General features: G+C 37.4%; 1 protein-coding gene across 1 annotated transcript in view; it reads left to right on the forward strand.

The window, feature by feature from the left end:
* The first annotated feature begins 6460 nt into the window (after positions 1-6460).
* Positions 6461-26416, forward strand: part of PDZRN4 (PDZ domain containing ring finger 4) — a 150935-nt gene continuing 130979 nt past the window's right edge. The window contains exon 1 of the mRNA XM_066258122.1: positions 6461-6715. Coding sequence (XP_066114219.1) covers positions 6545-6715 — 171 coding nt within the window. The 5' untranslated portion in view covers positions 6461-6544. The remainder of the gene's footprint in view (positions 6716-26416) is intronic.

Below are 26416 nucleotides of genomic sequence, written 5' to 3' on the forward strand. Positions count from 1 at the left end.
ACACTAGAATCTATGTAAACACAATAAATTAAATAAAAAAGAGAAAGTCAATATTATACTAGGCTAGATTCATAGTCTTTAAATTCCTCAAAGAAACATCATCAGACTACCTATTTCATAATTGCATAAATCTTGCTTCATTCTGTCATTGGTTTCTTGTATACATATTTTCAGATTCCTTACATATTATGCATTAAAAGAAATAAATAGATCTTCAGAGTTCTTACTCTGAATGTGTTTTGTTACATTCTTTATACAAAGGAAGTGGGAGGGTGTGTGTCACACTTACAAAATGATTATTTCCTATGTCACTAGTTTTTAATACAAAAGACTGTAAAACAAACAGCCCTTTAGAAGTTGTTGAATGATCAACATAAGTGCACAAGAGCAAACAAAGTGGACAGAAGTACAAATATAAAGTTTTGATAAAGTAAATGTCAAATAATGTAGCAGAGATTTATTACCACAGCAAAACTAGAATGGACAGATCACCTGAAACCCTAAAATGGAGGTCATTATTATCATTATTATACTACTCATATGATCATGATAACTATTTGGCCAATATATATCAGGTACATACTATGTGCCAGGTATACCTGACATGTGTTATCACAACACATTATTTTTTGTTTTAGAGATGAGAAAGAGAGAAGATGAAAAGAGCAAGCAATAGATGCAAAATGAAGATGGTCCCCTAGTGAATACAATGTGAAAAAGATGCTTGGTTGCACATGTATCTACAGAACTATAACCAAGCAAATGGGTAACACATGGACAATATCAGCAGAAGAATTTTTGTAAATTCATGATATTAGTTAATATTATACAATGTTATGAAAAACAAAAAACACTGGATTAGAGCCTAAAAGCAAAAGTTCTAGGTTTCTTGACTTTGAGACTTTCAACATCTAATGATTTCATCATTAATAACTAAAGAATAATATCTGACATGTTTACCTCTGAGACACTGTGAATTCAAATAAGATGATACATAATTTCAAACACATGATGTTCTTATACCATTATTCATATAAGTGCCCAATATATGTTTCTGGAATAAAAAAGTGAATGTGTGACTGATATGTGGAACAGTGTATAACTTTAAATGTGCATATAGTATATACATATAAATCCACAGATAACTGATAAAATGCATATGATTGATTATACCATATTCATTTGTATACCTGTCACAGAAATATTTATTTCAAAGATTTTCAAATTTATGTTTATATAAATAAACCAAATTAAATAGACCTTATGTTTATGGTTCTTCAGTCATTTGACTTAATGTTCTCAAAGCAGCCCTAATGGGAAAAAATTGTTACCTAGCCATTGGGTAAGTGCACACAAATATAAATTTATGTCACTTTGCCAGAATCAGGTCTGCTTTTGTTCCAGTCACATTCATTCATTCAATGTGCCTTTATTGTGAAAGACACCATGCTAGGAGTTTTATGCAATTGAAGGTCTATTGACCAACTCATCCCAATTTTCCCAGGACTTAGGTTTCTGTTCCCCTCACATGTCTTAGAGTTTAATAGAGGGTAGTAAAGCATGTATATATAAAAATGATACAAAATAGAGGTGGAGTGTGTCTTGAGATGGGTATGGATAAAATGCACTGTGAGTTCAGAAATAGAAGAGATCATTACTTCAACTTTGCGAGCCCAGGGAGCAGGGAGCATTTAAACTGGACCTCAAAGTGTCAATATGATTGATTTCTGGAGTTTCTGAAGAATAAGAAGTAAAGGTAAAATGGAGACCTATATACAGCAATATGCTTTTCTGGAGCCTGGAAGAGGAAGTATGCACTCCAGTGACCAATTTGCTGAGGACTAGGGGTATTTTCTGGATATGAAATTTTGAGTGCTAATCAATGAAAGTCCCGGGGATGAGTTGGTTATCCCTAGTATGCACTCTAGCACAATGCCTAATGACTGGTTATCAAAGATATTAGCTAATTGAAGGTATTTAGCTGTGACATATAAAAAACTTTTCAACACTTTGATAAATAAAGTTTACATTTTAAACCACAACTTACTTTGCTCTTTTTAGGCTAAATCTATCTTTCTAGAATTATTTTCTCTCTCTCATTTCAGCACTTTCCAGTGTTATCTTCCATTTCCTTAGTCATTAGGATCAGGTGAAGGCATATTGATATAGTTCTAGCTTCCTGTGCAAGAGAGTTAGCTCAGCAAGTTAGCTATCAAATTCAACCACAGAATTTGTAATTGGAGAACTGAGTTCAGATCTCTTTACTCAGTTTGACCTTGAGCAAGTCACTGTCTCTCTGAGACTTGATTTTTTTACTTATGATTAAATATAAGATAGTAAACTTTAGAAAATGTTAACACAGATAAATGTCTATTCAACATGTCCCAGTACCCACTAACATGATGCAGTATTGAAACTAGGACAGAAATTTGTAAGCTAGGTGTCAAGGTAGGTGATAGACCTAGTCGGAAAGTCAGATGACTGAGACAAGGACACAGTGAGGGGAGTAAAGCAGACTTAACTACTGAACTTCCACACCAGCAGAGGAGAAAGAACATCAGCATCATTGCAAAAGCAATAGAGAAGATAATCACCTACAATTTATGGCAGCTGTCACACACTCAGGGAATTGGTGACTCAGAAGAGTCCTTTTTGGATTGACCACCCCTCTCAGACTAGGGATAGCAGCTATGTATCATAGCTGCTTTGATCATATGGTCAACTTCCTTGACCACCAGGAATGAGACATAGGCATAGCCTCTTTGTAAATTAGTTTTTGAAAATTTTTTTTGTAAAGGTAGCAAAAATATAGAAAACACACAAAAGTTGATTATATGAACTATAATGTGATTGCCTAGTGAAATGCTACCCAGATCAGGAGTTAGAATTTTCTCAGCCACACTGAAACTTTATGGTGCCCCTTTTAAACATAGCCATCCCTTCTCCCCTAAAGAGTAACAATCATCTTGACTTTTCTGGTAATCATTTTCTTCTTAAATATTATTTTGTTACCCAAATGATGTGCATACCTAAAATACACAGTTTAACTCCTGTTTTTAAATGTTGCTAAAATCTCTTTTAATCTGTAGATTTCTGCCCTATCATATACATCTCTAGTCCCTTTCCCTCCTCTCTCTCTGTCTCTCTCTGTCTCTCTCCCTTTCCCTCTCTGTCTCCTCCTTTGTCTCCCTCTCTCTCTTCCTCTCCTCTCCACTCCTTTCTCCCTTTTCCTCTCTTTTTTCTATCCCTTTGCTCAGAAACTGGAACAGGTACCTATTTGATTAGCTGCCCACAGTCTGAATTTGGCTTATTTCATCTTCATGCTATAGTTAAATATGTTCCCCTGCCTTTGGTATTCTCTGTAACTTGCTCACTTTGGGAAAGGTTCTTTCAAAAGTGTGACATTTTCTCCTATCAGGTAGTACATAATGTCCAGTTATCTCATGTGTGTGTGTGATTTAGCAACCATTAATTCTCAGTACCTAGACCCATTAATCAATTTAGAGTTGCTGGCATGGGTATTTCTATCATACCTGGCTGGAATTATTCAATAAAGAGAAACTCTCTCTCATTTACTCTTTAGTTACCCAGTGGCAACATTTATATTTTACAAAAGCAAGATAAATGCTGGATTCCTCTTTCTCGTTTGTCTCTTACTTAACCCTCTTAGATATCAGTCTAGACTTGGATAAATATGTGGCCCATTTTGAGTGCCATGCATTTTGGGGGAGTTAACAACCTAAAGGCAATAAAAATAAATAATTATGTCTTGAAATACATACCTAAATATATTTTCACAACCCAGTGACTATATTTGGAAAGATCATCATCTATTTTCTGCTTATTTTAACATATTTTATCCCAATTATTATTATTGCTAAAGATAATATCTAAGCCATTTGTATTTTTTGAAATATTGTTCAGATTAATTTATTTTTCATGTCTATTTCAAACTTTTTATAGTCTAAGACAAGATTTTGCAGTTTAGTCATTAAAACAACCTAACCCTCATGTTCGGCTGAAATTTAGCAAACTTTGGAACTATGGGTCACCCTTTTTCAAATCACACTTTGGTTTTGTGAGATAAGCCCATTCATAGCAGAAGATAGAATCTTTCCAGGATATATAGGCCAAGGGCAGCATTTGATAAATGATTAGAGAGGCTGTCCTTGCTTCCTGAAATAGAAACAAAAGAACAGTGGGACTAATAATGAAAGAAGAAAATAGCCAGAGAAATTCCTTAGAGAATAACTTGAAATTGCTGACTTCACTTTAATGTTTATTCTTTATTTTCTGATGACTAGGAAAATATGTTTAAAGCCATGATTGTTTAAGTTTTCTATGAAAGCTAACTACAAAATATTTTAAGAAGAAAGTTCCAATACACAATGATCACTTTCATAATTAAGTTTCCTACTTAGCTCTCAAAATCTGACATATAAAGTTTTATCAGTGGAGGAAGCAAACACTTTCAGCACCAGATGAGTGAACCATCCTTGCCTTACTGCATTCTAATTCCTTGATTTTTTTTTTAGGCACAGAATTTAAAACCATTAATTCTTTCACAGCACAGCAATACAGAATTCTTCAAATAAGTAGCCAATGCTTTTAGGGTGTGAACCCAGGCATAAGAACACTTCATGGGAAGTAGTGTAGAAACTCAGAGAAAATTAAAAATTTTAAAAGTACCAAACATATATATTTTACAACTGCACCTAAAGGGATTGCTTCTGTTTTTGGCCACTATTGGTTTTCATGAAGATTCCCACAAATATCTCCTTGAAAACATTTTTTTTCCATAAAGGAGTCAAAATAATTAATATTTACTACAAGTAATTTCTAACTTGCAGGAAGTCCTGGTGAACTTTGTTCACATGCAGTGTTCCTAATTATGATGCCACTTTCATGTGGGTATCTCAGGTTGGCATTCATCCAGGCCGTTAGGTGAATGAGGCCCAGAAAATCAGATTATTACATCCCAAGGGAACCAACTGATAAGCAGCAGATGAGTGCTCCTCTCTGCTACTTGCTGGTGTTGAGGTGTTGCTAGTTGCAAAGCCAATTTGTTAACAATTAGTACTAATTAGAATCATTTCCTATTATCAATTCTAAACATTTGACAAAGCACTTTTAGGAAACTGGACCTCCCCCCCCCCCAAAGTAGCTATCCATAGTGTTGAGCAATTAAAAATCTTCAAGATCCATTGTAATTCCTAACTAGAGTCATCAGTTTCCAAGTAATTATTTCTTGCTTTGGAACCCACCTGCTATCCTGTCCAGTTTAAGGATGTGCTGGAACAAGGACATACTTCTTAATTAGTAGAGGTTGTGGGTAAGTCAGTAGAGGAACAAAAGGAATTTTCTTTCATTATCTGCATTAGCTGTTTATTGTATATCTTTAAGGGACAAAAAAATGCCACCTTGCAATATAATGTATGTGTTTGTGAGAGTGTGAAATTAAATGGATTACTTCTATTATCTAAACATCTAAGCTTAATTTTTAAGTCTATATTCACCCTTGTACATTACTAACATTAAATATAGAATCATAAATGGAGTCAGTGTGCATTACGTTAGAATTTAAATATTGACAGTGTCAACTTTCTGAAACATTATATATGACTTTAATAAAATTAGCATAAGTACTATATGCAATTGAAATTTTTCTCAGAAAAGGCACTGTATTTATCTAATTTTTTAATATAGATCTGTATGCATTATGTTGCTTCAAATTCATATTCAATAGATATGCCCTTATAGTCTAATTAAAATATTTATTTTCTCTATAAGTATCATCTACTCATACCTGATTAAATGTGCTTTCTTTAGACTAAGAAAATATGCCTTATTTTCTCTCTAAAAAGTAATGGTTTTTACATATGAACTATTCAGTTATATGTTTTAGGATCAGAATTAAAACTCTGCATGACACATCCTCTTTTTTCATCTCCCTAAACTGTCACTGGCCCCGGTGTTTATTTTATAAATTTAAATGATTGCTTCTATTCATCCTCCCCTAGACTTAATAATGCTAAAAATATTTCTTCTAATTGTTGCAAAATAGGGCGATGTGAACTAAATATGTTTTTGTTTTTAAATTTCTTATTCCCATATTAAAAGCTTGTATCAATGGAGAAATTAAGTGTATGTTCTGTTTTGAAATGCCCTGTGCTCAACCCCTCTATCCTTAATAAACAGAGATGGTATTGACACAAGTGAATTTTGTTTAACCACACTACATTTGCTTCTTAATTAGTGAATATTCATCTGTCATCAGCGGCAGCTATGACACCCCTCCCTGCTAACATGTTCTGTCATAAATAATCAATGAGGCACTATTAATATTCATGAGCTGGAATCTGTGTAGTCATGTGCACTGATGCAGAGACAGGGGGAGTGTTGCCATGAACTGACTGGAAACTCTGTGTGTGTATCCGTGAGTGCGAGATACTTAGGGAAAGCGAAGAAGAGCATGCTGCTACGCAGCACCCTGGCTCGTGCTTCAGCTAACAGCGGTTTGTCTGTTTCTGGACTGAAGTGACTGATGAAAAACAGTAGTCAAGTCTGGAGGGTGATTCCCTTTCAGTTCACTTGCCTTTCAGTTCTGGGGAAATTAGAAGATTTGCGCGCTCTCTCTGCTTCTAGAATGGGCTGCAATTTGTGCACTTTTCAGAAAAGAGAGGAACACTACAAACTGCTGTATGAAGTTTCCCAGGTGAGTGCAGGGTCTGATACCAGCAACTAAACAGCTAGGCTTTGTGTTTTGTCTGAAAGACGGTAAATGAATTGTGGCTAGCTTTATTTTTTTTCTTTCAGGAGGTTTCAGAATTGAGGACAGACTTGCCGGTTGTGGGCTTTTTATTTGGGTTTTGGGTGGCAGTTTTCAGCTTCCTTGCCACTCCCCCTTCAGATGACTTCCTGTGGGATTCTTTTTAACATTTTTTTTTTGTATCTACTGCCAAGACGTCAGTCAAGTAAAAGGGTTAACACTGAGATTCATGTCTGTCATATTTTGAGACACCTCTTTGATTTTGGAATAATGTTGGCATTTGAAAATAACATGTATTATTGTCTGAATAAATATTGGGTTTAATAGGTCTGTGATCGCAGTTATTTTGAATAGAGAGGAAAAGTTTCTTGCCAGATTTTGTTAGCCAGAAGAATTTTTCGATTAATTAGGAATTTTTGCTTTGGTTTAAGAGGAAGACCTGGTATGTTTGTATTATATGGGGGTGGGGGGGGGCATATGATATGTCTTGGCTTTAAAAGGAGATAAATTTTTTCTCACTCTTTCTTGGATCCTTTTTAAAATACTTTTTTGCCTTTTTAGCACTAGAAATTAATTTCAGGAGCTTGCTAGAATATCTGTATGTGTCCTAGGAAAAAGTATATAAATTCAGACGTCTCTTTAATGTCTATCTCAGGGCTTTTAAGAATAAAAATAAGAAAACTATAGCCTTATCCTTCATAGTTTTTATAGAATTGTATTGATTCTTCATTTTATTTAGGCAGTTTCTTTTCCTGGGGGTGTATACCCAAGTTCAATTTTCTTCTTTGTCAAAATAAAGTTTATTTCTTCATTCTTCCAGTTTGTCCAGATGTGACACACTCTACTTTTGTGCTTAGACAATATTGTTGACAAAAGATAAAAGATGATGTTTGGGATGTTGGTGGTCTGTGGGCATAGCAGCAGTCCAGTGCCCACTGCCTACTGGTTCCCTCAGATTTCCCGCTAACGTGATTCATTTCACAGTGGGCTAATTACAAAGTGGATTTGCTACACATGAAACAGCCTCCTCAGTTGCAATGTTAATGCACATTTTCATGGTAATGTGATCAGAGGCTCATTAGCCAGTTTCCAAAATGATCCTCTGCATTAATTAAATATAAAAATGACTCCTTTATCACCACTGAGAGGAAAAAGAAGATTAACATTGTTAATTACACCAGGAGCAATACCTTTTGCTTCATTTTTTTACTACAAACTTGCAAGGATAGGCTAAAATAATATTCATTTCCTGGATAAGCTCTCATCTACTTTGACTCATGCAAACAGTCTCTAGGTGGAACACTTTCCTTTAGTTTGGTTTGTGGAGTTTGAGTTCTAGCATTGTTTTGCTTTGGGTGTAGAGGAGCAGGAGAGCAGATTAATCGATCTATTTTTTTTCCCTTGAATTACTAACTTGATATAAAAGTATAATATGGAAAAAATGATAGGTAGGATTCTCTGATTTTGACTCGGTTAAACTGTTTATATTCTACTGAGGAATCAAGCAGGATTACTGCAGCCAAAAAGGACCACTGTATTTGTTAAGAAGCGGAAGCCTTTGTTGTGGAATTTTTAAATGCTTAGCTGGGAGTTTTGGCTTTAAGTGCTTCCTAAATCCTGAGAAAATAGATAAGCCATGCTCTTTATTGCCTCCACCTGTACTCTTTCATATATTTATTTTCTCTACTCCTGAGTTGCAGTACTTATGATGTTTAATAAAGGGATTGAAAAATAAAGTATTAGCATCCATTTAACTGGCTTTTATTAGATAAGTTAAAACCTCAGCTTAAAGGTCTTGCATGTCTTTTCCAAGGGGAGCCCTCCTACAGTTTGTCCCTAGCTTTACATTCTATTTTATTGAGTTAATGGAATAGATAACCTATCAAAGAGAACCAGTGATAGGCTCATATAATACATTGGAGCCCCGTGTGGTGCTGCAAACTAGTTTCTATTTTTATTTGGAGAAGCAGCTCAGAGCACACATGAAAGCAAGCGTGTTCTTAACCAGGTGTTCACAAGGGCACATAGCTGCCCCCATTAGAGAGGGTACTATTTACAAAAGTGACTTGAGGTTGGAAGCCTGAGTATTTCTAGCTTGCACATTAAAATGAATTAGCTCACACAACCATTAACACTTGATTGTCCAAATCATATGTGCTTAGACTCTTGTAATTCTCAGCTCACCTGTCCTTTTGTTTCTTTTGTTATTATGTCTTAAAAGCTAAGGCAAATCAAAGTTTATCAGGAGATGTGATGATTTAAGATTATCAGTGAATACTAACTGTATAACCAAGAGTAAAATGTTTATTTCTCTGTAATGAAAGCATGATGTTGAACTTTTTCACATTCTTTCTAAATTTAGCAATCTGATAATATGGGACCAGTAGAAAACAGTTTCATGTGCATACCTGCAGTACATGAAGCAAATGTGCTCACTTTGGAGTGTGGTGGGACAATCAGAATGATGTGTTTAGATGTGAAATGAGGTCATGTTCATAGTTTGTTGCTATTTTTTGCTCCTATAGAGAAGCTAAGACTTTCAATTGGCAGAAGAGAAGGAATGTTGCCTAAAGAAAGTTATTTTTAGCTGGAGTTAAGCCAATCAGGTTCCAATATAAACACAGATGCAAGAATCTAGGGTTTGGGTAGATGCAGCAGCTTCACACCAAGCATCTTTATGTATCTACTCACTTTTATCTGTGCCATGGACACCATTGTTACCTGCAGTGACTTATTTTATTCAAAAACCTTTTAAGAGCTTTATTTATTAACCTCTTAAGAATTGATAAATGTGTAATTTGAACAATGCCCTTCTGTTGACACAAACTGGTCTGTTTTCTGTTCAACTAAACAGTCCCCTGGACTAAGAGAGCTACAATAACTTGCTAGACATTTGTGACCTAATAACAGATTTAATTCTGTGAGATTGTAGGGTAATACCTAAATCTGTTGATTTCTTCGTTGTATTTTTCACATTATAAGTCAAATGTAATTTTGATTGAATAATGGAAATTATTATTCATTGGTGTTGAATAATGTGGTCAAAATGTGGGCAAATATTTTAAAGTTCATACTGTTAACATAAAACTAATTATTATTTCATTAAAATTACATATTGCAATATGCAAGATTCTTCTCTTGCTTGCCAAGTTAGAAAAAAGGAAAATAGCCTTTAATCTCAGGAAAATCAGGAGTAGACCAGTGCTGGTTCTCCAGGCAACGTCACTGGTGTGACCGCTGCCCTCTTCTAAGTGGAGGCTGTCGCACAGCACAGTTGACTGACCCATTTGACTGGTTTGGCACAGCTCAAGGTCTCCCCACAACCCACTCCCAAGAATTAGTAACATCAAATGAAACAGAACCTGCCCTGGAAGTAGCAAGAATCACAGTGTTGACAGCAGCTAGCAGAGAAGAACACTCACTTTATTCCAGGCACTGTGCTAAGCACTTTCCCCCTAAGCATCGTTTTATTTAATCTGCATGTAATCTCAATAAGGAGTTGCAGGATAGCATTCTATAGTTTTAAGTATGTTAAAGGCGCCTTTATTCTACAACACATTTGATTTTCATGGAATCTCCCTTCTCTGGTCACTGACACATATCCCTCAGAAATTTATTTTGTCACGTACTACGTAAACCCAGCTCATAATGTCTTAACTTCTTTCTCCAAACGTCATCCTTCCCCCACATTGTTGAGCAGAAGTGAAGGTCTCATTGTCCTACTTGCTATCAATAGAACACAGGAACAGTGAATTAAAGAGGATACTTGTGTCTTCTTCATCTACAAAGTGACCTTCTGGTTATTGTAGTTCAGCATGTTGCCCATCGTCTATCCCTGCTTGCCCTACCAGCACTGTTTCTTTTATTAACTCTCTCTGATATCATGGTAAGAACCTTCCCACCTAGAATTTTCCAGTGTGCCGCCCACCCTGATTGCTATAGCTGGAATAATATTTCTTGAAACTACCCAATGGCTCCTAATTCCTGCAAAATGAAGTCCAGCTTATTCCAGTGTATTTAAGGACCTGAATTGGTCCTTGCTTCCTCTGCAGCTTTCCCTCTCACCAGTCTTCTCCTAGTGCAGTTTATAATCTCTTTAAACCAGTCTTCTACATTTTCTCTTAAAGTTGGCTTCCCAACCTGGACCCTTGTAGCCTAGTTCTTTTTCTTCAGCCTCTGTAGATCATGTTTGAGAGCTACCAAAAATAAAGAGAGGAGGCTTTGAGTAGCCTGGAAAACTTGGAGGTCTCTGGTCCACCAGATCTAGAAAGATGAAAGAATTAGAGATGCTTGAGAAATAGAAACATGGGCTATAAGAGAAACCTGAAGGGTAAATCACAGATCTTCAGAGCAGCCTCATTTTCCCAGCTCCATTACATTCCTATAATAAATCCCTATTTATTTTTATTTGCTTGAATGATGTATATCTTCCTTACATTCAGAAGAACAAATGAGGATGCATTACAGTGTCTCACTTTTGTCAACAACCTAGCAGGTGCCTTAAGCTCTGGATATGCATTTCAGTTTAATAAACTTTCAGTAAGCTCCAGTTGCCCAGTATGTGCCAAGTCCTTGTGTTTGCCAAGGAAAATGGGAAGACAAATGTTACAGACCTTTTCTTTGAAAATTGGACTGTCTGTAAGTAGAAGAGAGACACATGTGCAGAGAATTTTTATACAATGTGGTAAATAAAGCGTTGAATCAACAGGGATGTTCACAGACATCTCTGTGAAACTTTAAGCTTTAAGTGTTCCTTAAAGCTAAAGTGGGAGGCAGGCTCCCTGGGCATGGTCTGAGTAGTGGTCAAGACCAGGTTCTGGAGTGTCTCCGATGTGCTGGTTGTTTATTTCTTTGGTTTTTGGGATTTGTTTTTAAATCACTCTGACAATGGTTAAGATTGTAGACGTGGTTGTGGTTTGTATCGGGAGGCTGATTGGCTTGAGTTGGGGATGGTGTACTATAGGGAGATCACATCAAGACAGACCGATTTGGAAGCTGTTACAAAGGGTAAACTAGTGGCAGAAAGAATGAAAAGGGAGGACAGAACTGAGAACCGTAGGGAGGTTAATTCCATGGGTTTCTGGATTTTGAGATAGAAGGTGTAGTGGATTTACAGAGAGAAGAAACAAGAGAAGGAAAATAGTCTGGGGATGGGAGCGAAGGCTGTTGAGTGTACTCTGGGCTATCCACGCAATGACTGGCAGGCAGGACACGTTCAAAACAAAAATGTGGCATATGTATGTTTGTTAGATGAAATCACCCAGAAGGATGAAAAAAGTGAGAAGAAAAACTAATAACTGAGAGACTTGTGAGCCTAGGATACAATATTGACAAACCGGCAAAGAAGAAGAAAGAAAAAGAGAAAAAGCAAAATTGTTACAGAGCAAAAAGGAGAATGAGCTGTAGGAGAAGCTGAGAAAAGTGTTACTTTTTTTGAAGGAATGGATAACGTAGTCAAACACATTAATTTGTTGTAAGTTAAGAACCTCAGTGTCTTCAGATTTAAATATATAAATTTGCCCAGGTACTTCTTCATCTGCTGAGAGCAATCAGTGAGACACTTCAACTGTCAGTGCCTTTAGGGACTGTCAGAGCTGCAAATAGCACCCTCATCCAAGGTTATTCTTCTCCCAGGTGGCCTACATTCAATGACATTGGTTCAAGTGAATGAAGGCCTGGCCATCTTGGCCTGAATGAGGACACTAAAGGAAATCCCAGCTCCAGAGCTTTCTGCAACTGTTGTTGGGTCTGCATCACAATTTGGTTCTTCTGCTCAGTGCTGCCTCCTTCTTCTCCTTTCTACAAAAACAAACAAAAAACAAACAAACAAAAAGACTCCTTAACAATTATCTTGCACATTAAACTGTATTTCAGAGGTTGACTTCCTGGAAAACCTAACCTGGACGGAGGTCAGTGGTAATGATTACAGAGCATCTAAAACAGAAATATGGACAAAATCCAGAATGTGGTAAATTTAAAAAAAAATCCACTGCACTGCCCCTTCAAGAAATTAAGAAGTTTTTCTGAGATATGATGAATTAGCAAAAGTGGAATCACTAATTACATTATAATAGTTTTATTTAGCTTCCTATTTTATGGAATGCAACATTATTTAAAATTGTAAATTTCAAAAAAAAAAATGAAAGCCATCTTTACTTTAAAAAGTAAGACAAATTGATTTCACATCTTGAGCCATGCTAATAAGATAATGATAATATAATGATTAAATGTACATTTAGCTAGAATCTCCCTTATCTAAGACTTTTAGAGAGTGTTGATATATAAAAGGCCTTTGTGTAAATAAATATTTTAATGATTGTAATTAATTTATGGGCTTAATAAACAAAATGGATTTTCCTACTAGAAGTATCATAATAACACATATTTTATTATTAAAATGTATACATTTAATTTTTTATATTTTGCCACTTATTGAATTGATCTAGACCTAGGAAAAAGTCAACTACCTCTAATTGCATATCTTTCTAATTTGATGAAACATTGTAGGAAAACAGTTTCACTGGTTCCATATTATATAAGAGAAAATGTTGCTAAAAAACTTAGCTGGTACATATGCTGAGAAAGTCGATATTTCACTCAACTGAATTTGCTGGTTAAATAAGTTAATCTGATTAGAAAATTTATTTATTTCAATTTTTGTATAAAATATTTCTAAAACTTAGGATCTTATTTACATAATTACTTAACATATGCACATCTGTTTTTCATTTTCAATCACATTAGATAGTAACAAATGAGCCTCATATCTTTAGCAAACAGTCATTTCTGAACTTCACAAGAGGAACTATTTCCGAAGATTAATTGGTAAGTGAAAAATTCTTCCACAACAGCTGATTATGGTCCAGTACATTCATTTAATAAAAGCATACTGATCACAAAAATTAGGGGATATTTTCAAAATGAATATGAAGTGATACAGTATCCCCTAATATTTGTGAACAGTATAGATTTTTCTATATTGCATTTTCATGTCATTTAATAGGTATGCGATTGAACTTATTAAGTGAATAAGAAAGTTCAAAAATGAAATCACCACGTTCTCAAGCAGAGGCCCCCGGTTGTGGTTCTGTGAAGGATCCCTCCCCTTTAACAGTTGTAACCCATGGGGGAAAGATGCACAAGAATCAGCCTCAACCCTTTAGTCTTTGCAGACACTCCATTCTCCCATTATCCATCCTAGGGCGAATAGCATGAGAATTTTAGGCGCTATTCTTAATAAAGGTCTTCTTTTGACACATGAGGATTTAGGTACCGCTGAGTGGTAATTTTGTCTTCACATTTCACATTCTAGATAATTCAAGTGCAGCTGTGTTTTTCAGCCCTAACTGCAACATTTCCAAAGTCATCAATATAACCTGTCCCTTCTCCATCTCCCTTCCAGCTGTATTCATTTCTCCCTTCTTAATTCTATCACTCTCAGTGTGGAATAACAGCCCTAAAAGGGTTATTATGAAGAGTTCATTGTTTCCTTCAACAAAAAGCTCAAAAGGCAGCAGCCCTAGATTCTCCTGTGTTTCAACATATAACATCTAATTGCTAATTTGTGCCATTCTGCAACAAGCTGTAAATCTCGCTTTATGGTTGTTTGGGTCCTGGTGAAGTATTCTCCCTCTTATTCCCTCCCTATTTCTGCTTTGTGTAGCTTCTTAGAAATACTGTTGGAAAAATTTTTTAGAAACTTGCTCTGATCTCAGTGGAAATTAGGTTTTTCTGAACTAACCTCTCACTTCCAAGCTTCTTAAAGGTCTGTGTCAGGTACCATTATTTATTTATTTTTTAAAAAGACTCTTTCAAGGGTGTGTGAACAAAGAGAATTTCTAAAATACTTAGTATGGTTTAAAAAATAATGAAACCACTGATGAACCACCACTATTGCAATCACTGAGTATCACTGAGAGTACTTTCTTCTTGTAATCGAACCATGGTAGAATTTGGATATTAATATTATTTGAAATAAAGGAAAGTTTGCATGCAACTCATTGAATAATACTAATTACTCTATATCTGCTTAGTGCTCAGTACTATGTTAGATACCAACAAAGGACACAAAGGAAACTTAAGTTAAAAAGCCAGTTTTTAAGATGGTGTTTTATCATGAAACAATTAGAGGACAAGTGTGGAAAATGTGTGACCATAACACAACAAACATGCGAGAGAAAGGACAGGTCAGTGGGGGTGAGTGTAGATTAAGGGTCTTGTGGAATAGCTTAACAGCAGTTTCTATTTGGAATGGCCTATATTAGAAGCCAAGGCTTATTTTTTTTTAATTCAGCATGATTATTCTATATGTATTAAGATGAAAGTAATATCTTTGCTGTCCAGAATGTATTGTGAAAGTCATATAAGGATGACTAATAGGACATATCGAGGGGAAATGGGGAAAGCACTTGACTAAACAAGATATGAGATGAGGATAGTCGAGTGTCCCAATCTTTATGCAAAAATGAATGGGCTTGGTGCCATAATCACTGCAGAGTACTGTGCACCCTAAAGATTCAATCAAGTAGAGTCTCTGAAGTCAATTTAAATAATGGAATATGTGTAAATATTGTCTCCTTGATGCTTTATTTAGATAAGCACAGTCATGCTGATTTGACCCGTAATGGATAGATCTCGCCATTCACGCCTTAAGTGAATGTTTATTTCCTTAGCGATTTATATTATAATGTTTGGAATTAGTTTGCCTGTGCATTTGTGAACCTCAGTGTAGAGACAACATGGAAAATAGTGAAAATGTTTTACTCAGTTGACACATGGGGTATCACTATTTGCTAAATACCCATCACAGTGCGGTACATAGGAAAGTCTTTGTGTAGAAGAAAGGACGGGGTCATTGGAATCAAGCAACAGCATCATTTATTTCCTCTGTGAGTGTGAATTAGTTAACTTCATTTAGCCTTTGTGTAATTGATTAATATCCATCCCTCTTGAAGTGTTTTGCTAAGGATTAAATGAGATAATATATGTAAAAGGCATGATGCATCACAGGGAGTCATAAATGGTAACTTTTAAGGTTATGACCTCTTTTCAGTTTAACAAGTGACCCTGTGATATGAGTAATAGTGTCCCAGTTTACAGATGAGAAAACTGAGGCACAAAATAATCACGTCAAATTCATAGTGACAGCACTTAGAATTCAAACCAGGGTCTGGCTAATGCCAAGTCCATGTTTATTTTTTTATAAATATCAAATATCCCTCCCCCTTTGAGCTCTTTATATTTATCTGCTCTCTGGATCCATAAATACTGAGCACCTGGCTCATAGTAGGCACACAATAAATATCTGATAAAGGAAGAAGGAAAGAAAGAAGTTTAAAAAAATGGAAGGGAAGGAGAAAAAGAAAAGACATGAAGGAAGATAATCAATGCTATTTAAATGGGTCCTTGGAAGGGTTTACAGAGAAACAGATCCTCTCCACTACATCTTTCCTCTGATATCTTAACTGCTTACATCAAATGACCTTACCTATGAGAGCCCATCAATATGAAAGTGACTTGTCACTCCCACTTTTGAGAGTTTGAAACCTTCACTTTTCCATAAATCCATGTCTGCATGAAAGATCCTTCACAATCTGCCATCTTTCTTTATGTTCTCCTAACAATCCAAAGTCTAGGCAAACCACACTATAATTTCTTATTTGAAAACAATGTTAATTTTTCGTATCTTTGCCTTTCAACACAACGTTCCTTTATCCTGATGTGCTTTTCCCATCCCCGCTACATGTAAAACTCCAGTCCTTAGGACTCCCTTCAAAGTTCCCCATCTAGGACGTCTTCTCTGAACTCGATAGTCACTCACTCTTCCCAACCCTCCTGTTCAGGAGTGTTTCACAATTTGAAACATAGTCAGATGTTTCTGTGTTTGTGTTTTGCTTTTTCCTCATCTTTAATTTTCTACCACATCATACAGTGCCTGGCTCAGGCAAGTATTTAATACAGATCAAGGCAAGGAGTAGGAGTGGGAATATACCTATACCCATATTCATAACATAAAACTTATCTTATTGGCCCTGGCCGGTTGGCTCAGTGGTAGAGCATCGGCCTGGCGTGCAGAGGTCCCGGGTTCGATTCCCGGCCAGGGCACACAGGAGAAGCGCCCATCTGCTTCTCCACCCCTCCCCCTCTCCTTCCTCTCTGTCTCTCTCTTCCCCTCCCACAGCCAAGGCTCCATTGGAGCAAAGATGGCCCGGGCGCTGGGGATGGCTCCTTGGCCTCTGCCCCAGGCGCTAGAGTGGCTCTGGTCGCAACAGAGCTACGCCCCGGAGGGTCAGAGCATCGCCCCCCCCCCCCCCGTGGGCAGAGTGTGGCCCCCTGGTGGGCGTGCCGGGTGGATCCCGGTCGGGCGCATGCGGGAGTCTGTCTGACTGTCTCTCCCCGTTTCCAGCTTCAGAAAAATACAAAAAAACAAACAAACAAAAAAAAACTTATCTTATTATGTTTTCCAGTAGTCACCGAGTTGTCTTTGAAAATGAGATAGTTCAGGAAACAGATTATTTTGTATTTTCTTGATTTTGAAGATGCTATCTCTTTTAAAATGCTGTTCATTGTAAAGCTGATCATCAAATGTAAGAACAGCTGGGTTGGCAAGCTACCACCTGTAACATGCATGTTGATTGCAAGCTGCATCCCAGTTTCAGGAACAATAAGATATTTGGTGAAGTTATTTCTTAGAATCAAGGAAAAATTGTGATTGCTTTTCTCAAAACAAACAGAAAACCTCTATTGGCCCTTCCTTTGCCACTGCTGAACTCCACTCCTGTTCCCTGACCTCATCTCACCACTGATGATTTTAATACCAACATGGACTCACCACATCAGATCCTTATCTCAGAATCTCCAATTACGGTAGATAATGATAGATGTTTTATTCTTCAACTTTCAAACTGGCCAATAAACCTAGCTTTATTTTTTTCCTAGAATTTCCCCATTGTTCTTCAGTTCTCTAAGTTCTAGACCTCCTCCAAGCTTGGGTTAGGTATCGCCTTTCCCAGGAAATGTTCTCTGAGTTTATGAACTCGAGTAGGCCCCCTCTTTTCTTTCTCCGAGGCACCCAGTGCTATCTCTGTCATAACACTTACCAGATGGTATCATTTCTCAGTTTACTTGCTTACGATTTCCACTGGTCTCTGAATCTCTGCAGGGCAAAAACTCCATTTTCAATGTAACTCAGTCTCCATATCGATAGTTCTTGAGTAAACACAATGAAATTTAATGTGATGAAGGCAACCTAAAAGCAGAATCAGGTGGGATCTCTGTCCTCACAGTGTTTACTGCCCAGCATGCTTCAATAAATGACTTGTTCACAGATCACTACAGTGCAAAGCATGATATTATTTCTATGAGTGAGAGAGAGAGATGGGGAGAGAGAGAGACAGGGAAAGAGTTTCATGAGATGTTATGGTGATGATGATTTGCTGTGGTATATACAAAAATTGAAACAATGTATCTAAAGTAGAATATAGTGCTCTGTGTGTGATTAAATGGATTGATTATTGATTTAGTCACTATGCAGCAAAATTACTTAGCCTTCTATGCAGCAAAGTTGAAATAGCTATTTATATAAAAGTGTATTAAGACATATTTATTTTTATTTTAGATGACTTATATCTATCATTGAAATAGTAAAGTATGGCTGAATCATTAAACTATTCATTTTTTATATGTTCCTTCTTAGTATAAAAAGAATTTTAGGTGATGATAGTAAAATATACTGGAAAATGCCTGAATTTTCTCTGATGATAATGCTGCTTTGGGGTTTTATAATTATGTTAACACTAAAATGAGAATTCTCCAAGTGGAAATATTCCAAAGAAGATTGTATCAAATAAAGAGTTGCCAAAGAAAATCATTGAAAAAGCCTTACTGGTGGTTGCACAGTGGTTAGAACATCAACCTGGGATGCTAAGGTGCCAGGTTCAAAACCCCGAGGTCATCAGCTTGAGCGTGGCCTCATCTGGCTTGAGCGTAGGTTCACCAATTTGAGTATGGGGTTACCGATTTGAATGTGGGATTATAGACATGAAACCATGGTCATTGGCTTGAGCCCAAAGCTTGCTGGCTTGAGCAGGGGTCACTGGCTCAGCTGAAACCCTCTGGTCAAGGCACATTTGAGAAGCAATCAATGAATAACTAAAGTACTACAACTTGATGAGTTGATGCTCATCTCCCTCCTTTTTCCTCTTCGCTCTCTCTTTCTCTCTCTCTCTTTCTCACTAAAAAAATAGAAAAAGAAGAAAAAAAAGAAAATTATGAAAAAAAAATTTTTTTTTCCTGAAGCTGGAAAGGGGGAGGCAGTCAGACAGACTCCTGCATGCACCCTACCAGGATCCACCCGGCACGCCCACCAGGGGGTGATGCTCTGCCCATCCGGGGTGTTGCTCTGTTGCGACCAGAGCTAGTCTAGCGCCTGAGGCAGAGGCCATGGAGCCATCCCCAGCGCCTGGGCCATCTTTGCTCCAATGGAGCCTTGGCTGCGGGAGGGGAAGAGAGAGACAGAGAAGAAGGAGAGGGGGAGGGGTAGAGAAGCAGATGGGCGCTTCTCCTGTGTGCCCTGGCCGGGAATCGAACCCAAGACTTCCGCACGCCAGGCCGACGCTCTACCACTGAGGCAACCGGCCAGGGCCATGAAAATAATTTTGAATCTTTAAGTTCTAACTAGAATCTAGTTCAATTTAATCCTATACAAAATCTTTTTCTAATAACTTAAAACCACATTTATTATTTAGAAAAGCTAGGATAGTCTGTGAACCATGAAAAATATAATGTGAGAAAAAATGGTGCCTCCTATATACTCAACATTAGTTAAACTTTTAAGGAAACTATTGAACTTGATGTTTCACAGATACTTTGAAATAGAAAAGTCAAAGAAGGTAGAAGTAAATTTTTAAAAACATTCTTTTTAAACCAAGATTAATTTCACATTCCCAAAAAAATTAGTTCTCAATTGTGACCTAAATTTCCAAAATATTTCATGACAGACTAGAATCTTATCCAAATTCTAGGTTAATCTAATGAGGGAGAACTGTTGCTTATGGAGAACATTTTCAGAACAATATATAAGGATGATTTCTACCTGAGTAAATTGTTCAACCCTCAAGAATTTATAAAAATTAAGTAAAAATGTAGAAAGTTTTTCAGAATCACACTCAATTATATTTAATGTTGTTTGCAGAATTGAGAAAAAGACAAGGACAATATTCTATTCAATATAGGAATGTTTCACTGGATGTGAAATTTTGACTTAAAAGTCTTGGGAACTATCTCTTCCTAAATTGGCACAGACTAGATGGCTTAATTTGGTCTTTTCCATTTCTTCCTTCTGAAATATCACCAATAAATAGCAGTAACTTTAGCAAACATATAAAAATTACAGATTCATTGGTATAATGCTCACATATATAACAGATTCTTCACAGATATATTTAAGTGAAGTTTGTGACTGTCCATTCTGTGTGTGTGTGTGATCCATTTGAATATATTTTTTTCTTCTTTTCCAAGATAGATAGGGGAGATAGAGGGACAGAATCCCACATGTACCCTGACTGGGATCCACCTGGCACCTGCTGTCTGGGGCCATGCTCACAAGTGAGCTATTTTTAGCACCTTAGGCAGAGGCTCCATGGAGCCATTCTCAGCCTAGGGCTGAGGCACTTGAACCGATCAATCCATGGCTGCAAGAGAAGGAGAGAGAGAGAGAAAGAGAGAAGAGGAAGGAGGAGTAGAGAAGAAGATGGTCACTTCTCCTGTGTGCCCTGACCGAGAATCAAACCAGGGACATACACACACTGGGCCGACACTCTACTGCGGAACAAAGCACCCAGGACCTGGTACTATTTTTAAAAGTTGTTAAAGCCAAGTTAAATATAATTTATAAAGATGTGGGCTTGAAAGTCATTTATACTTTCATTCCAGTCTCTTGAAAGCAATGTAATTAGGTCTTAGATTTTAAGAAAGTAAAAGTGTGGTTTCATTACTAGTTAAAAAACAACAGTGATAAAATGTATTTAAAGCAAATAGTACACATGAATAGCCTCCCCAGCAGTTTCTATATGAGATCCCATTCATGAAATAATATTCTTGATGGATTATCTTCTTCTGGCTGAGTAATTGACACTTTGTCAGTTACTGTGACTGATGAACATGACCTGCTGACATCATGGAGCACACTGGTGACAATATTAATGTGCTAATGACCACCTCCCTGTGCTGTCCTCCTCCTCCTCCTCCCTTCATAAATACCTAGTTCTCACCTTCTGTAGCAGCCAAAAAATTGTTTTAAAACTGGCCCCTCACTTTGAAGTTGGCTTTGCTAGCTTTGAAGTATGCACAGCTTTCCAGCCAGTAGTATCTATGGTTCATCGATCACAGGAAATCCTGAGAAAGGGAAGAACACATATTCATTTGAAATGTAGAATCTTCTGTTGATATTTTTCAAATATATTTTGTTTTATTTTTAATATTCTGCAATAAGTTATTTCTATTAGAAGATACATAAGAGACAAATGGCTAACCAGACCTTAGGGAAATATCTCTTTAAATTTTACTAATAATATCATAGTATTCATTGGTGGGAATCCATAGGTGATCATACAGTACCAAATGTTGTGTTGAAGCCCTTAAAAAGGAAATTGCAGGCCTAGCAGTTGGTACCGTAGCCCTTGAATGTGTTGCTACACTTTGATTGCTGGAGTACATAGGGGAATAGAGGCCCACTAGAATTATACTACTTAAACTATGTATTAAATGTAATATGTTTTAAATGTTTTAACTATTATATAAAAAAACAACTTTTTTGTCTATGTAAGTCCTAAAATAAGTAATAATATGTTCTTTGCCAACTGGGAACCTAAATGTTCATAGTTATTTTATTTAGCCCATTTAATTACCTTAATTGGCTACAAAGAAAAATTAATGGCTCTTTGTGTGTGTGTATATACATATACATACACACATATGTACATATACATGTGCAGGTACACACACATATGCATGTGTGTATATATGGTTTGAAGTCACATAGTCCTAGAAACAAGCTCTGTGGCACAGAATCACATGTAAGACTGTGCGACACTTGGGGGATTGTCTTGGGAACAACATCCATGTGGGAGTGAAGGCAGAAGGATCAGGCAGACAAAAGAGTAGGACAGTGATGCAGTCTCAACAGAGACCTCAGCTGATGGCGGGGACAGTTGTGAAGCTGGATGGCCCTTCATTCGTTCCCAAGGGAGGCAAAGCAGCCGTGCCTTTGCACCCCTCCATTGCCTAACCTTTGCATGCGGTAGCTTGTGAGGGGAGAGTGTAGCTTTTACACGAGGAAACTCCCTTTGCTGAGCATGGTCCCCAGAGCAGGACAGAGCTGTCAGGCTGCAGCACCTGGTGCCCCAGGGGTCAAGACACAGTGCCACTGTCCTGAAGGGGGATCTCAGTGCTCAGCAAGCATCCCCTGCATGCCCCAGTTCACCTTGTAAGATGTGGACATAATTTCCAGGCTATAAGAAAACTCCTCTTCTAAAGGAATGTTAATCATTTATGAGACAAGGTTAAGGTTAAAGTGTTCTTCTCCTCTCTATCCACTTTGTTGCTAGATTCATTTTTTGGAATTAAGAGTGTCATTGAAGCATATTTTGAGAATGTGACTTTGAAAGTCTGACCTGTGGAAATGTGATAAATTGTGTCTGGAGATTGATTTCGCCAACTGCTAAGACCAAACCCACATACTTTCTCTTACTAAATATTGCCCAGGCCATATTGTTGAACTCTGCACTGCCACAGTCACCTCATCAGGATGTTTTCTGTCCTGTGACTAGTGACTTCAAATGTATGCATCCATCTTCTTGTCCCATTACATTTTGTGTGACTGATGTTCTGTACCCATTAAAATTGATGGGGAAAAACAAAGAGAAGAAAAATGTGCCCTTCAATTGATTCCTTCTCTGAAAGAGCAAATGAGAATTCTGTAGTACCAACAAGAGATTTAGAGTGGTAGGTTTATCCCATTTATTAAGTGCTTTAATTAGCTAGGTTTACTAAACAGAGTCTCCTATTTATAAGAACACATTACTCAGCGTGCTTTAAACTTCAGCCTCCTGAAATGTTTGATCTTGATTAAGATGAATTTAATAGCTGTACCATTGTTTGTAGTCAGGAGTTATTTTGGTGAATTCTCAGTACTAGAACCAATTAGATCAGATGCTTTCCATGTCAGATTATTTGTTCCTCCCTTCTGATGAGCTATCATAATGGCTCGTTTATGTTCTGTGATGGCCGATCATTAAATTGACCGTTATTGTCAGCTGAAGCCAAAACCATAGTGATTTTGGAAGACCCGATCTTCCTAGGTTTTTTTTGGATATAGTGAATGTTATCTTTGTGCTCAACAAATTGCAGAACAGCAAGATATTTCTGTCCTGCTCAAAAAACATTTGTTTAATTACAGTATTTAATGTGTGTATGTGGGGGGGGGGGGGCTGCCGCCTGGCAGTTACCAGGCTTTGGCCTCAGCACCTCGCTTCTCATCTGCCTGTGTTTAGTTGGAGGGAACAGAGTGAACTTATTTCTTAAGAGACAGAAAAGATTTACATTTTAAAAATATTTACAAGTGAAATGTTTGTCCAGATAATATAAAATAAATTACTTTGGAGATCCCTTGAGAAAAATCTGACTGCCCAGGGACCTACAGGGTAATTTGCTTAGGATAATATGGTCCCCTGAGAGAGACAGGGAAGTTGAAAACATTCTTCATATTGACCTTGGTCACAAGAATGGCAGGAGCTATTCTGGGACTTTGACCACAGACATATAGCTGTGAACAGCTGTCAAATTGGATGTGGCCTGGCTGGTCTACATTTTCAGCAATATTAATGATAATGGCTTGTACAAATGCCTGGACCAACTGTGAGGCAAACTGAACTATTAGAATATAGTCAGGTTCTTTCACTTATGTAAATAAATGGCCTCAACAGCATTATCTAATAGACATTTTTGTTGATGGAAATATTTAATATCTGTATTAGTAAATATAGTAGCCACTACCCATGTGTGTATTGATTGGTTAGAATGTGACCTGAGTTACTAAGAAACTGAACTTCTGATTTTATTAATTTTAGTTAAGTTAAATTGCAATAGCCATGTGTAGCTAGTGGCTACTGTATTGGACAGTGCAGGTCTAGAAACTCTTAAGGAATCTTATCCAGTGCTACAAGTATTAAGGTCTTAATTTTTTTTTTCCTGAAGTGAAAAGCAGGGATGCAGAGAGACAGACTCCCATATGCAGCTGACCAGGATCCACACGTCATGCCCACCAGGGGACGATGCTCTGCCCATCTGGGGCATTGCTCTGTTGCATCCAGAGCCATTCTAGTGCCTGAGGTGGAGGCCACAGAGCCATCCTCAGTGCCTGGGCCAACTTTGCTCCGATAGAGCCTTGGCTGTGGGAAGGGAAGAGACAGATACAGAGAAAGGACAAGGGTAAGGATAGAAAACAGATGGGTGCTTCTCCTGTGCGCCCTGGTTGGGAATCAAACCTGGAATTTCCACACACTGGGCTGACGCTCTACCGCTTAGCTAGCTGGCCAGGGCAAGGTCTTAAAATTTTTAAGTTTATAGTTCCATTCTTATTATATCTTAGCATTTTTAAAAGTCTTCATGAAGGTGGGTTGTTGTTGTTTTTTTTTTGACGGTGTATTTTGTTTAAATACGTAAGGCTTCTTTATAAACTGACAAAAATATTAAGTTCTAAAATGCATAAAAATGTGAATCACATGGAATAGCCCTAAAGAAGAGTCTTAGAAATAAGAACACTAAAAGAACCCCTTTGCACAACAGTTAGGCACAAAAATTTCATAGAAAAAAATAAAAGTCTCATCATTTTATAAGTTTCAGATCTTGAAAGCCAGAAATCTGATTCATTGTACTCTAGCAGCAAGAGTTAAGAATGCATTCATTTTTTTCTAACTGGTGGTGGCGCAGTGGATGGAGTACTGACCTGGGATGCTAAAGACCCAGATTCAAAACCCCAAGGCAGCTGGCTTGAGCACTTGGTTGCTGGCTTGAGTGTGGAATCATCCCATGGTCACTGGCTTGAGCCCAAAGGTCACTGGCTTGAAGCCCAAGTTCACTGGCTTGAGCCTAAGGTCTCTGGCTTGAGCAAAGGGTCACTGGCTTGGCTAGAGCCCCCTGGTCAAGGCACATATAAGAAGCAGTCAATGAACAACTAAAGTGATGCAACTATGAGTTGATGCTTCTCATCTCTCTTCCTTTCCTATCTGTCTGTCTCTCACTAAATAATAATAGTAATAATAATAATAATAATAATAAAGAATGAATTCATTTTAATCCGCGTACAAAGTGGTCACGTGTCCAGACCTAAAAAAAATTGTCATCAACTGAAGCATTCTGAGAAAAACAGTTCCCCTTTAAACTATAAAAGAAAAAATAAATAAAATAATGAAACAACAATATAATTAGGGAAGGCATTTTTACCCAACCTTCTTTCATACTCTTCCCTGACCTGAGAATTCTACCCATAAATCATGTATCCACGAATCGTCTCCTGGCGTTTGGTCTCTAAGCACCCAGCCATCTCCTACCCAGCTGCCAGTACGTTCTTTTCAGGCTCCTGTGCTCCAAACTCTTTAGTGACAGGTTTCCCCTTGATGCAAGATGAAATCCAGTTATCAAGTTACCCTAGGACTAGGTCAGAGAAGAACACAGTCACCTCTGTTGGAACCAGTTTCTCTCTTCCCGACATTAGTTAACTGTATTTATTTTCAGAATAACTCCAAAATATATAAAGGAATTAATGGTGGTTTGTCAGAGATGCAGAACATTTTCAATGCCCTACTTCATGTTTAAGATTCTTAGCAATTCTTTGATCTAAGGAGGGCAGGCAGGATTGTCTTGTTATTTTGTAAAGAAGGAGACCAGCGAGTTTACAGAGGTGTAAAAACAATCCAAGCTTATACAGCCAGTTAGGGACCCAATTCCGTATTAATAAGATAAGTGTTTCAATAACAATGATAATATTCCCAATGCGTATTTAGCACTGGGCATATATGTATTTTAAAGAAATACATGTTGATTTGATTGAATGAAAATGTGAACGTGTTAAATACGGCACATTGTGGAGGGCCCTTGACTGTCCTGACAGGTGTGTGAATCAGATGAACCAGACGTGGAGCGGACAGAATTATGGGTGCAGGAGCAGCTGCAGGTACAGTTGATAGGACAATTAGGAAGTCCTATGGAGGTGAGTACATACAAGCTTCATACAGTGTGGTAGGGGGACCCAAGATAAAAAGGGGAGAGTAACAGATATTTTAAAGAAAAAGTTGAGAATTAGAAGTTCTTGACACTAATTGAATATGAGGGCCGAAAGAGAAAGCAAGGTGCAACATCCAGCATGGCATGTGGCTCTCGGTGCCCGGCTCAGGAGGGGCTGTCATCCTTGAGTGCAGATGAGCCCTTTCTACCTGTGCTTTGGCATCCGATTCAACTGTTTATTGTCTCTTACTCTTCATTGGATCCATGTCTAATTAGTCACATGTGAAAATGTTGTTTTCCTCTCTTTTAATTCTTTGTTGTTCCCATGGCACCTAGGCAGAGGCAGACACTCCAGGAAGTGTGGGA

The sequence above is a fragment of the Saccopteryx bilineata genome, chromosome 2 (genome assembly GCF_036850765.1).
Source record: "Saccopteryx bilineata isolate mSacBil1 chromosome 2, mSacBil1_pri_phased_curated, whole genome shotgun sequence".
Lineage (NCBI taxonomy): Eukaryota > Metazoa > Chordata > Mammalia > Chiroptera > Emballonuridae > Saccopteryx > Saccopteryx bilineata.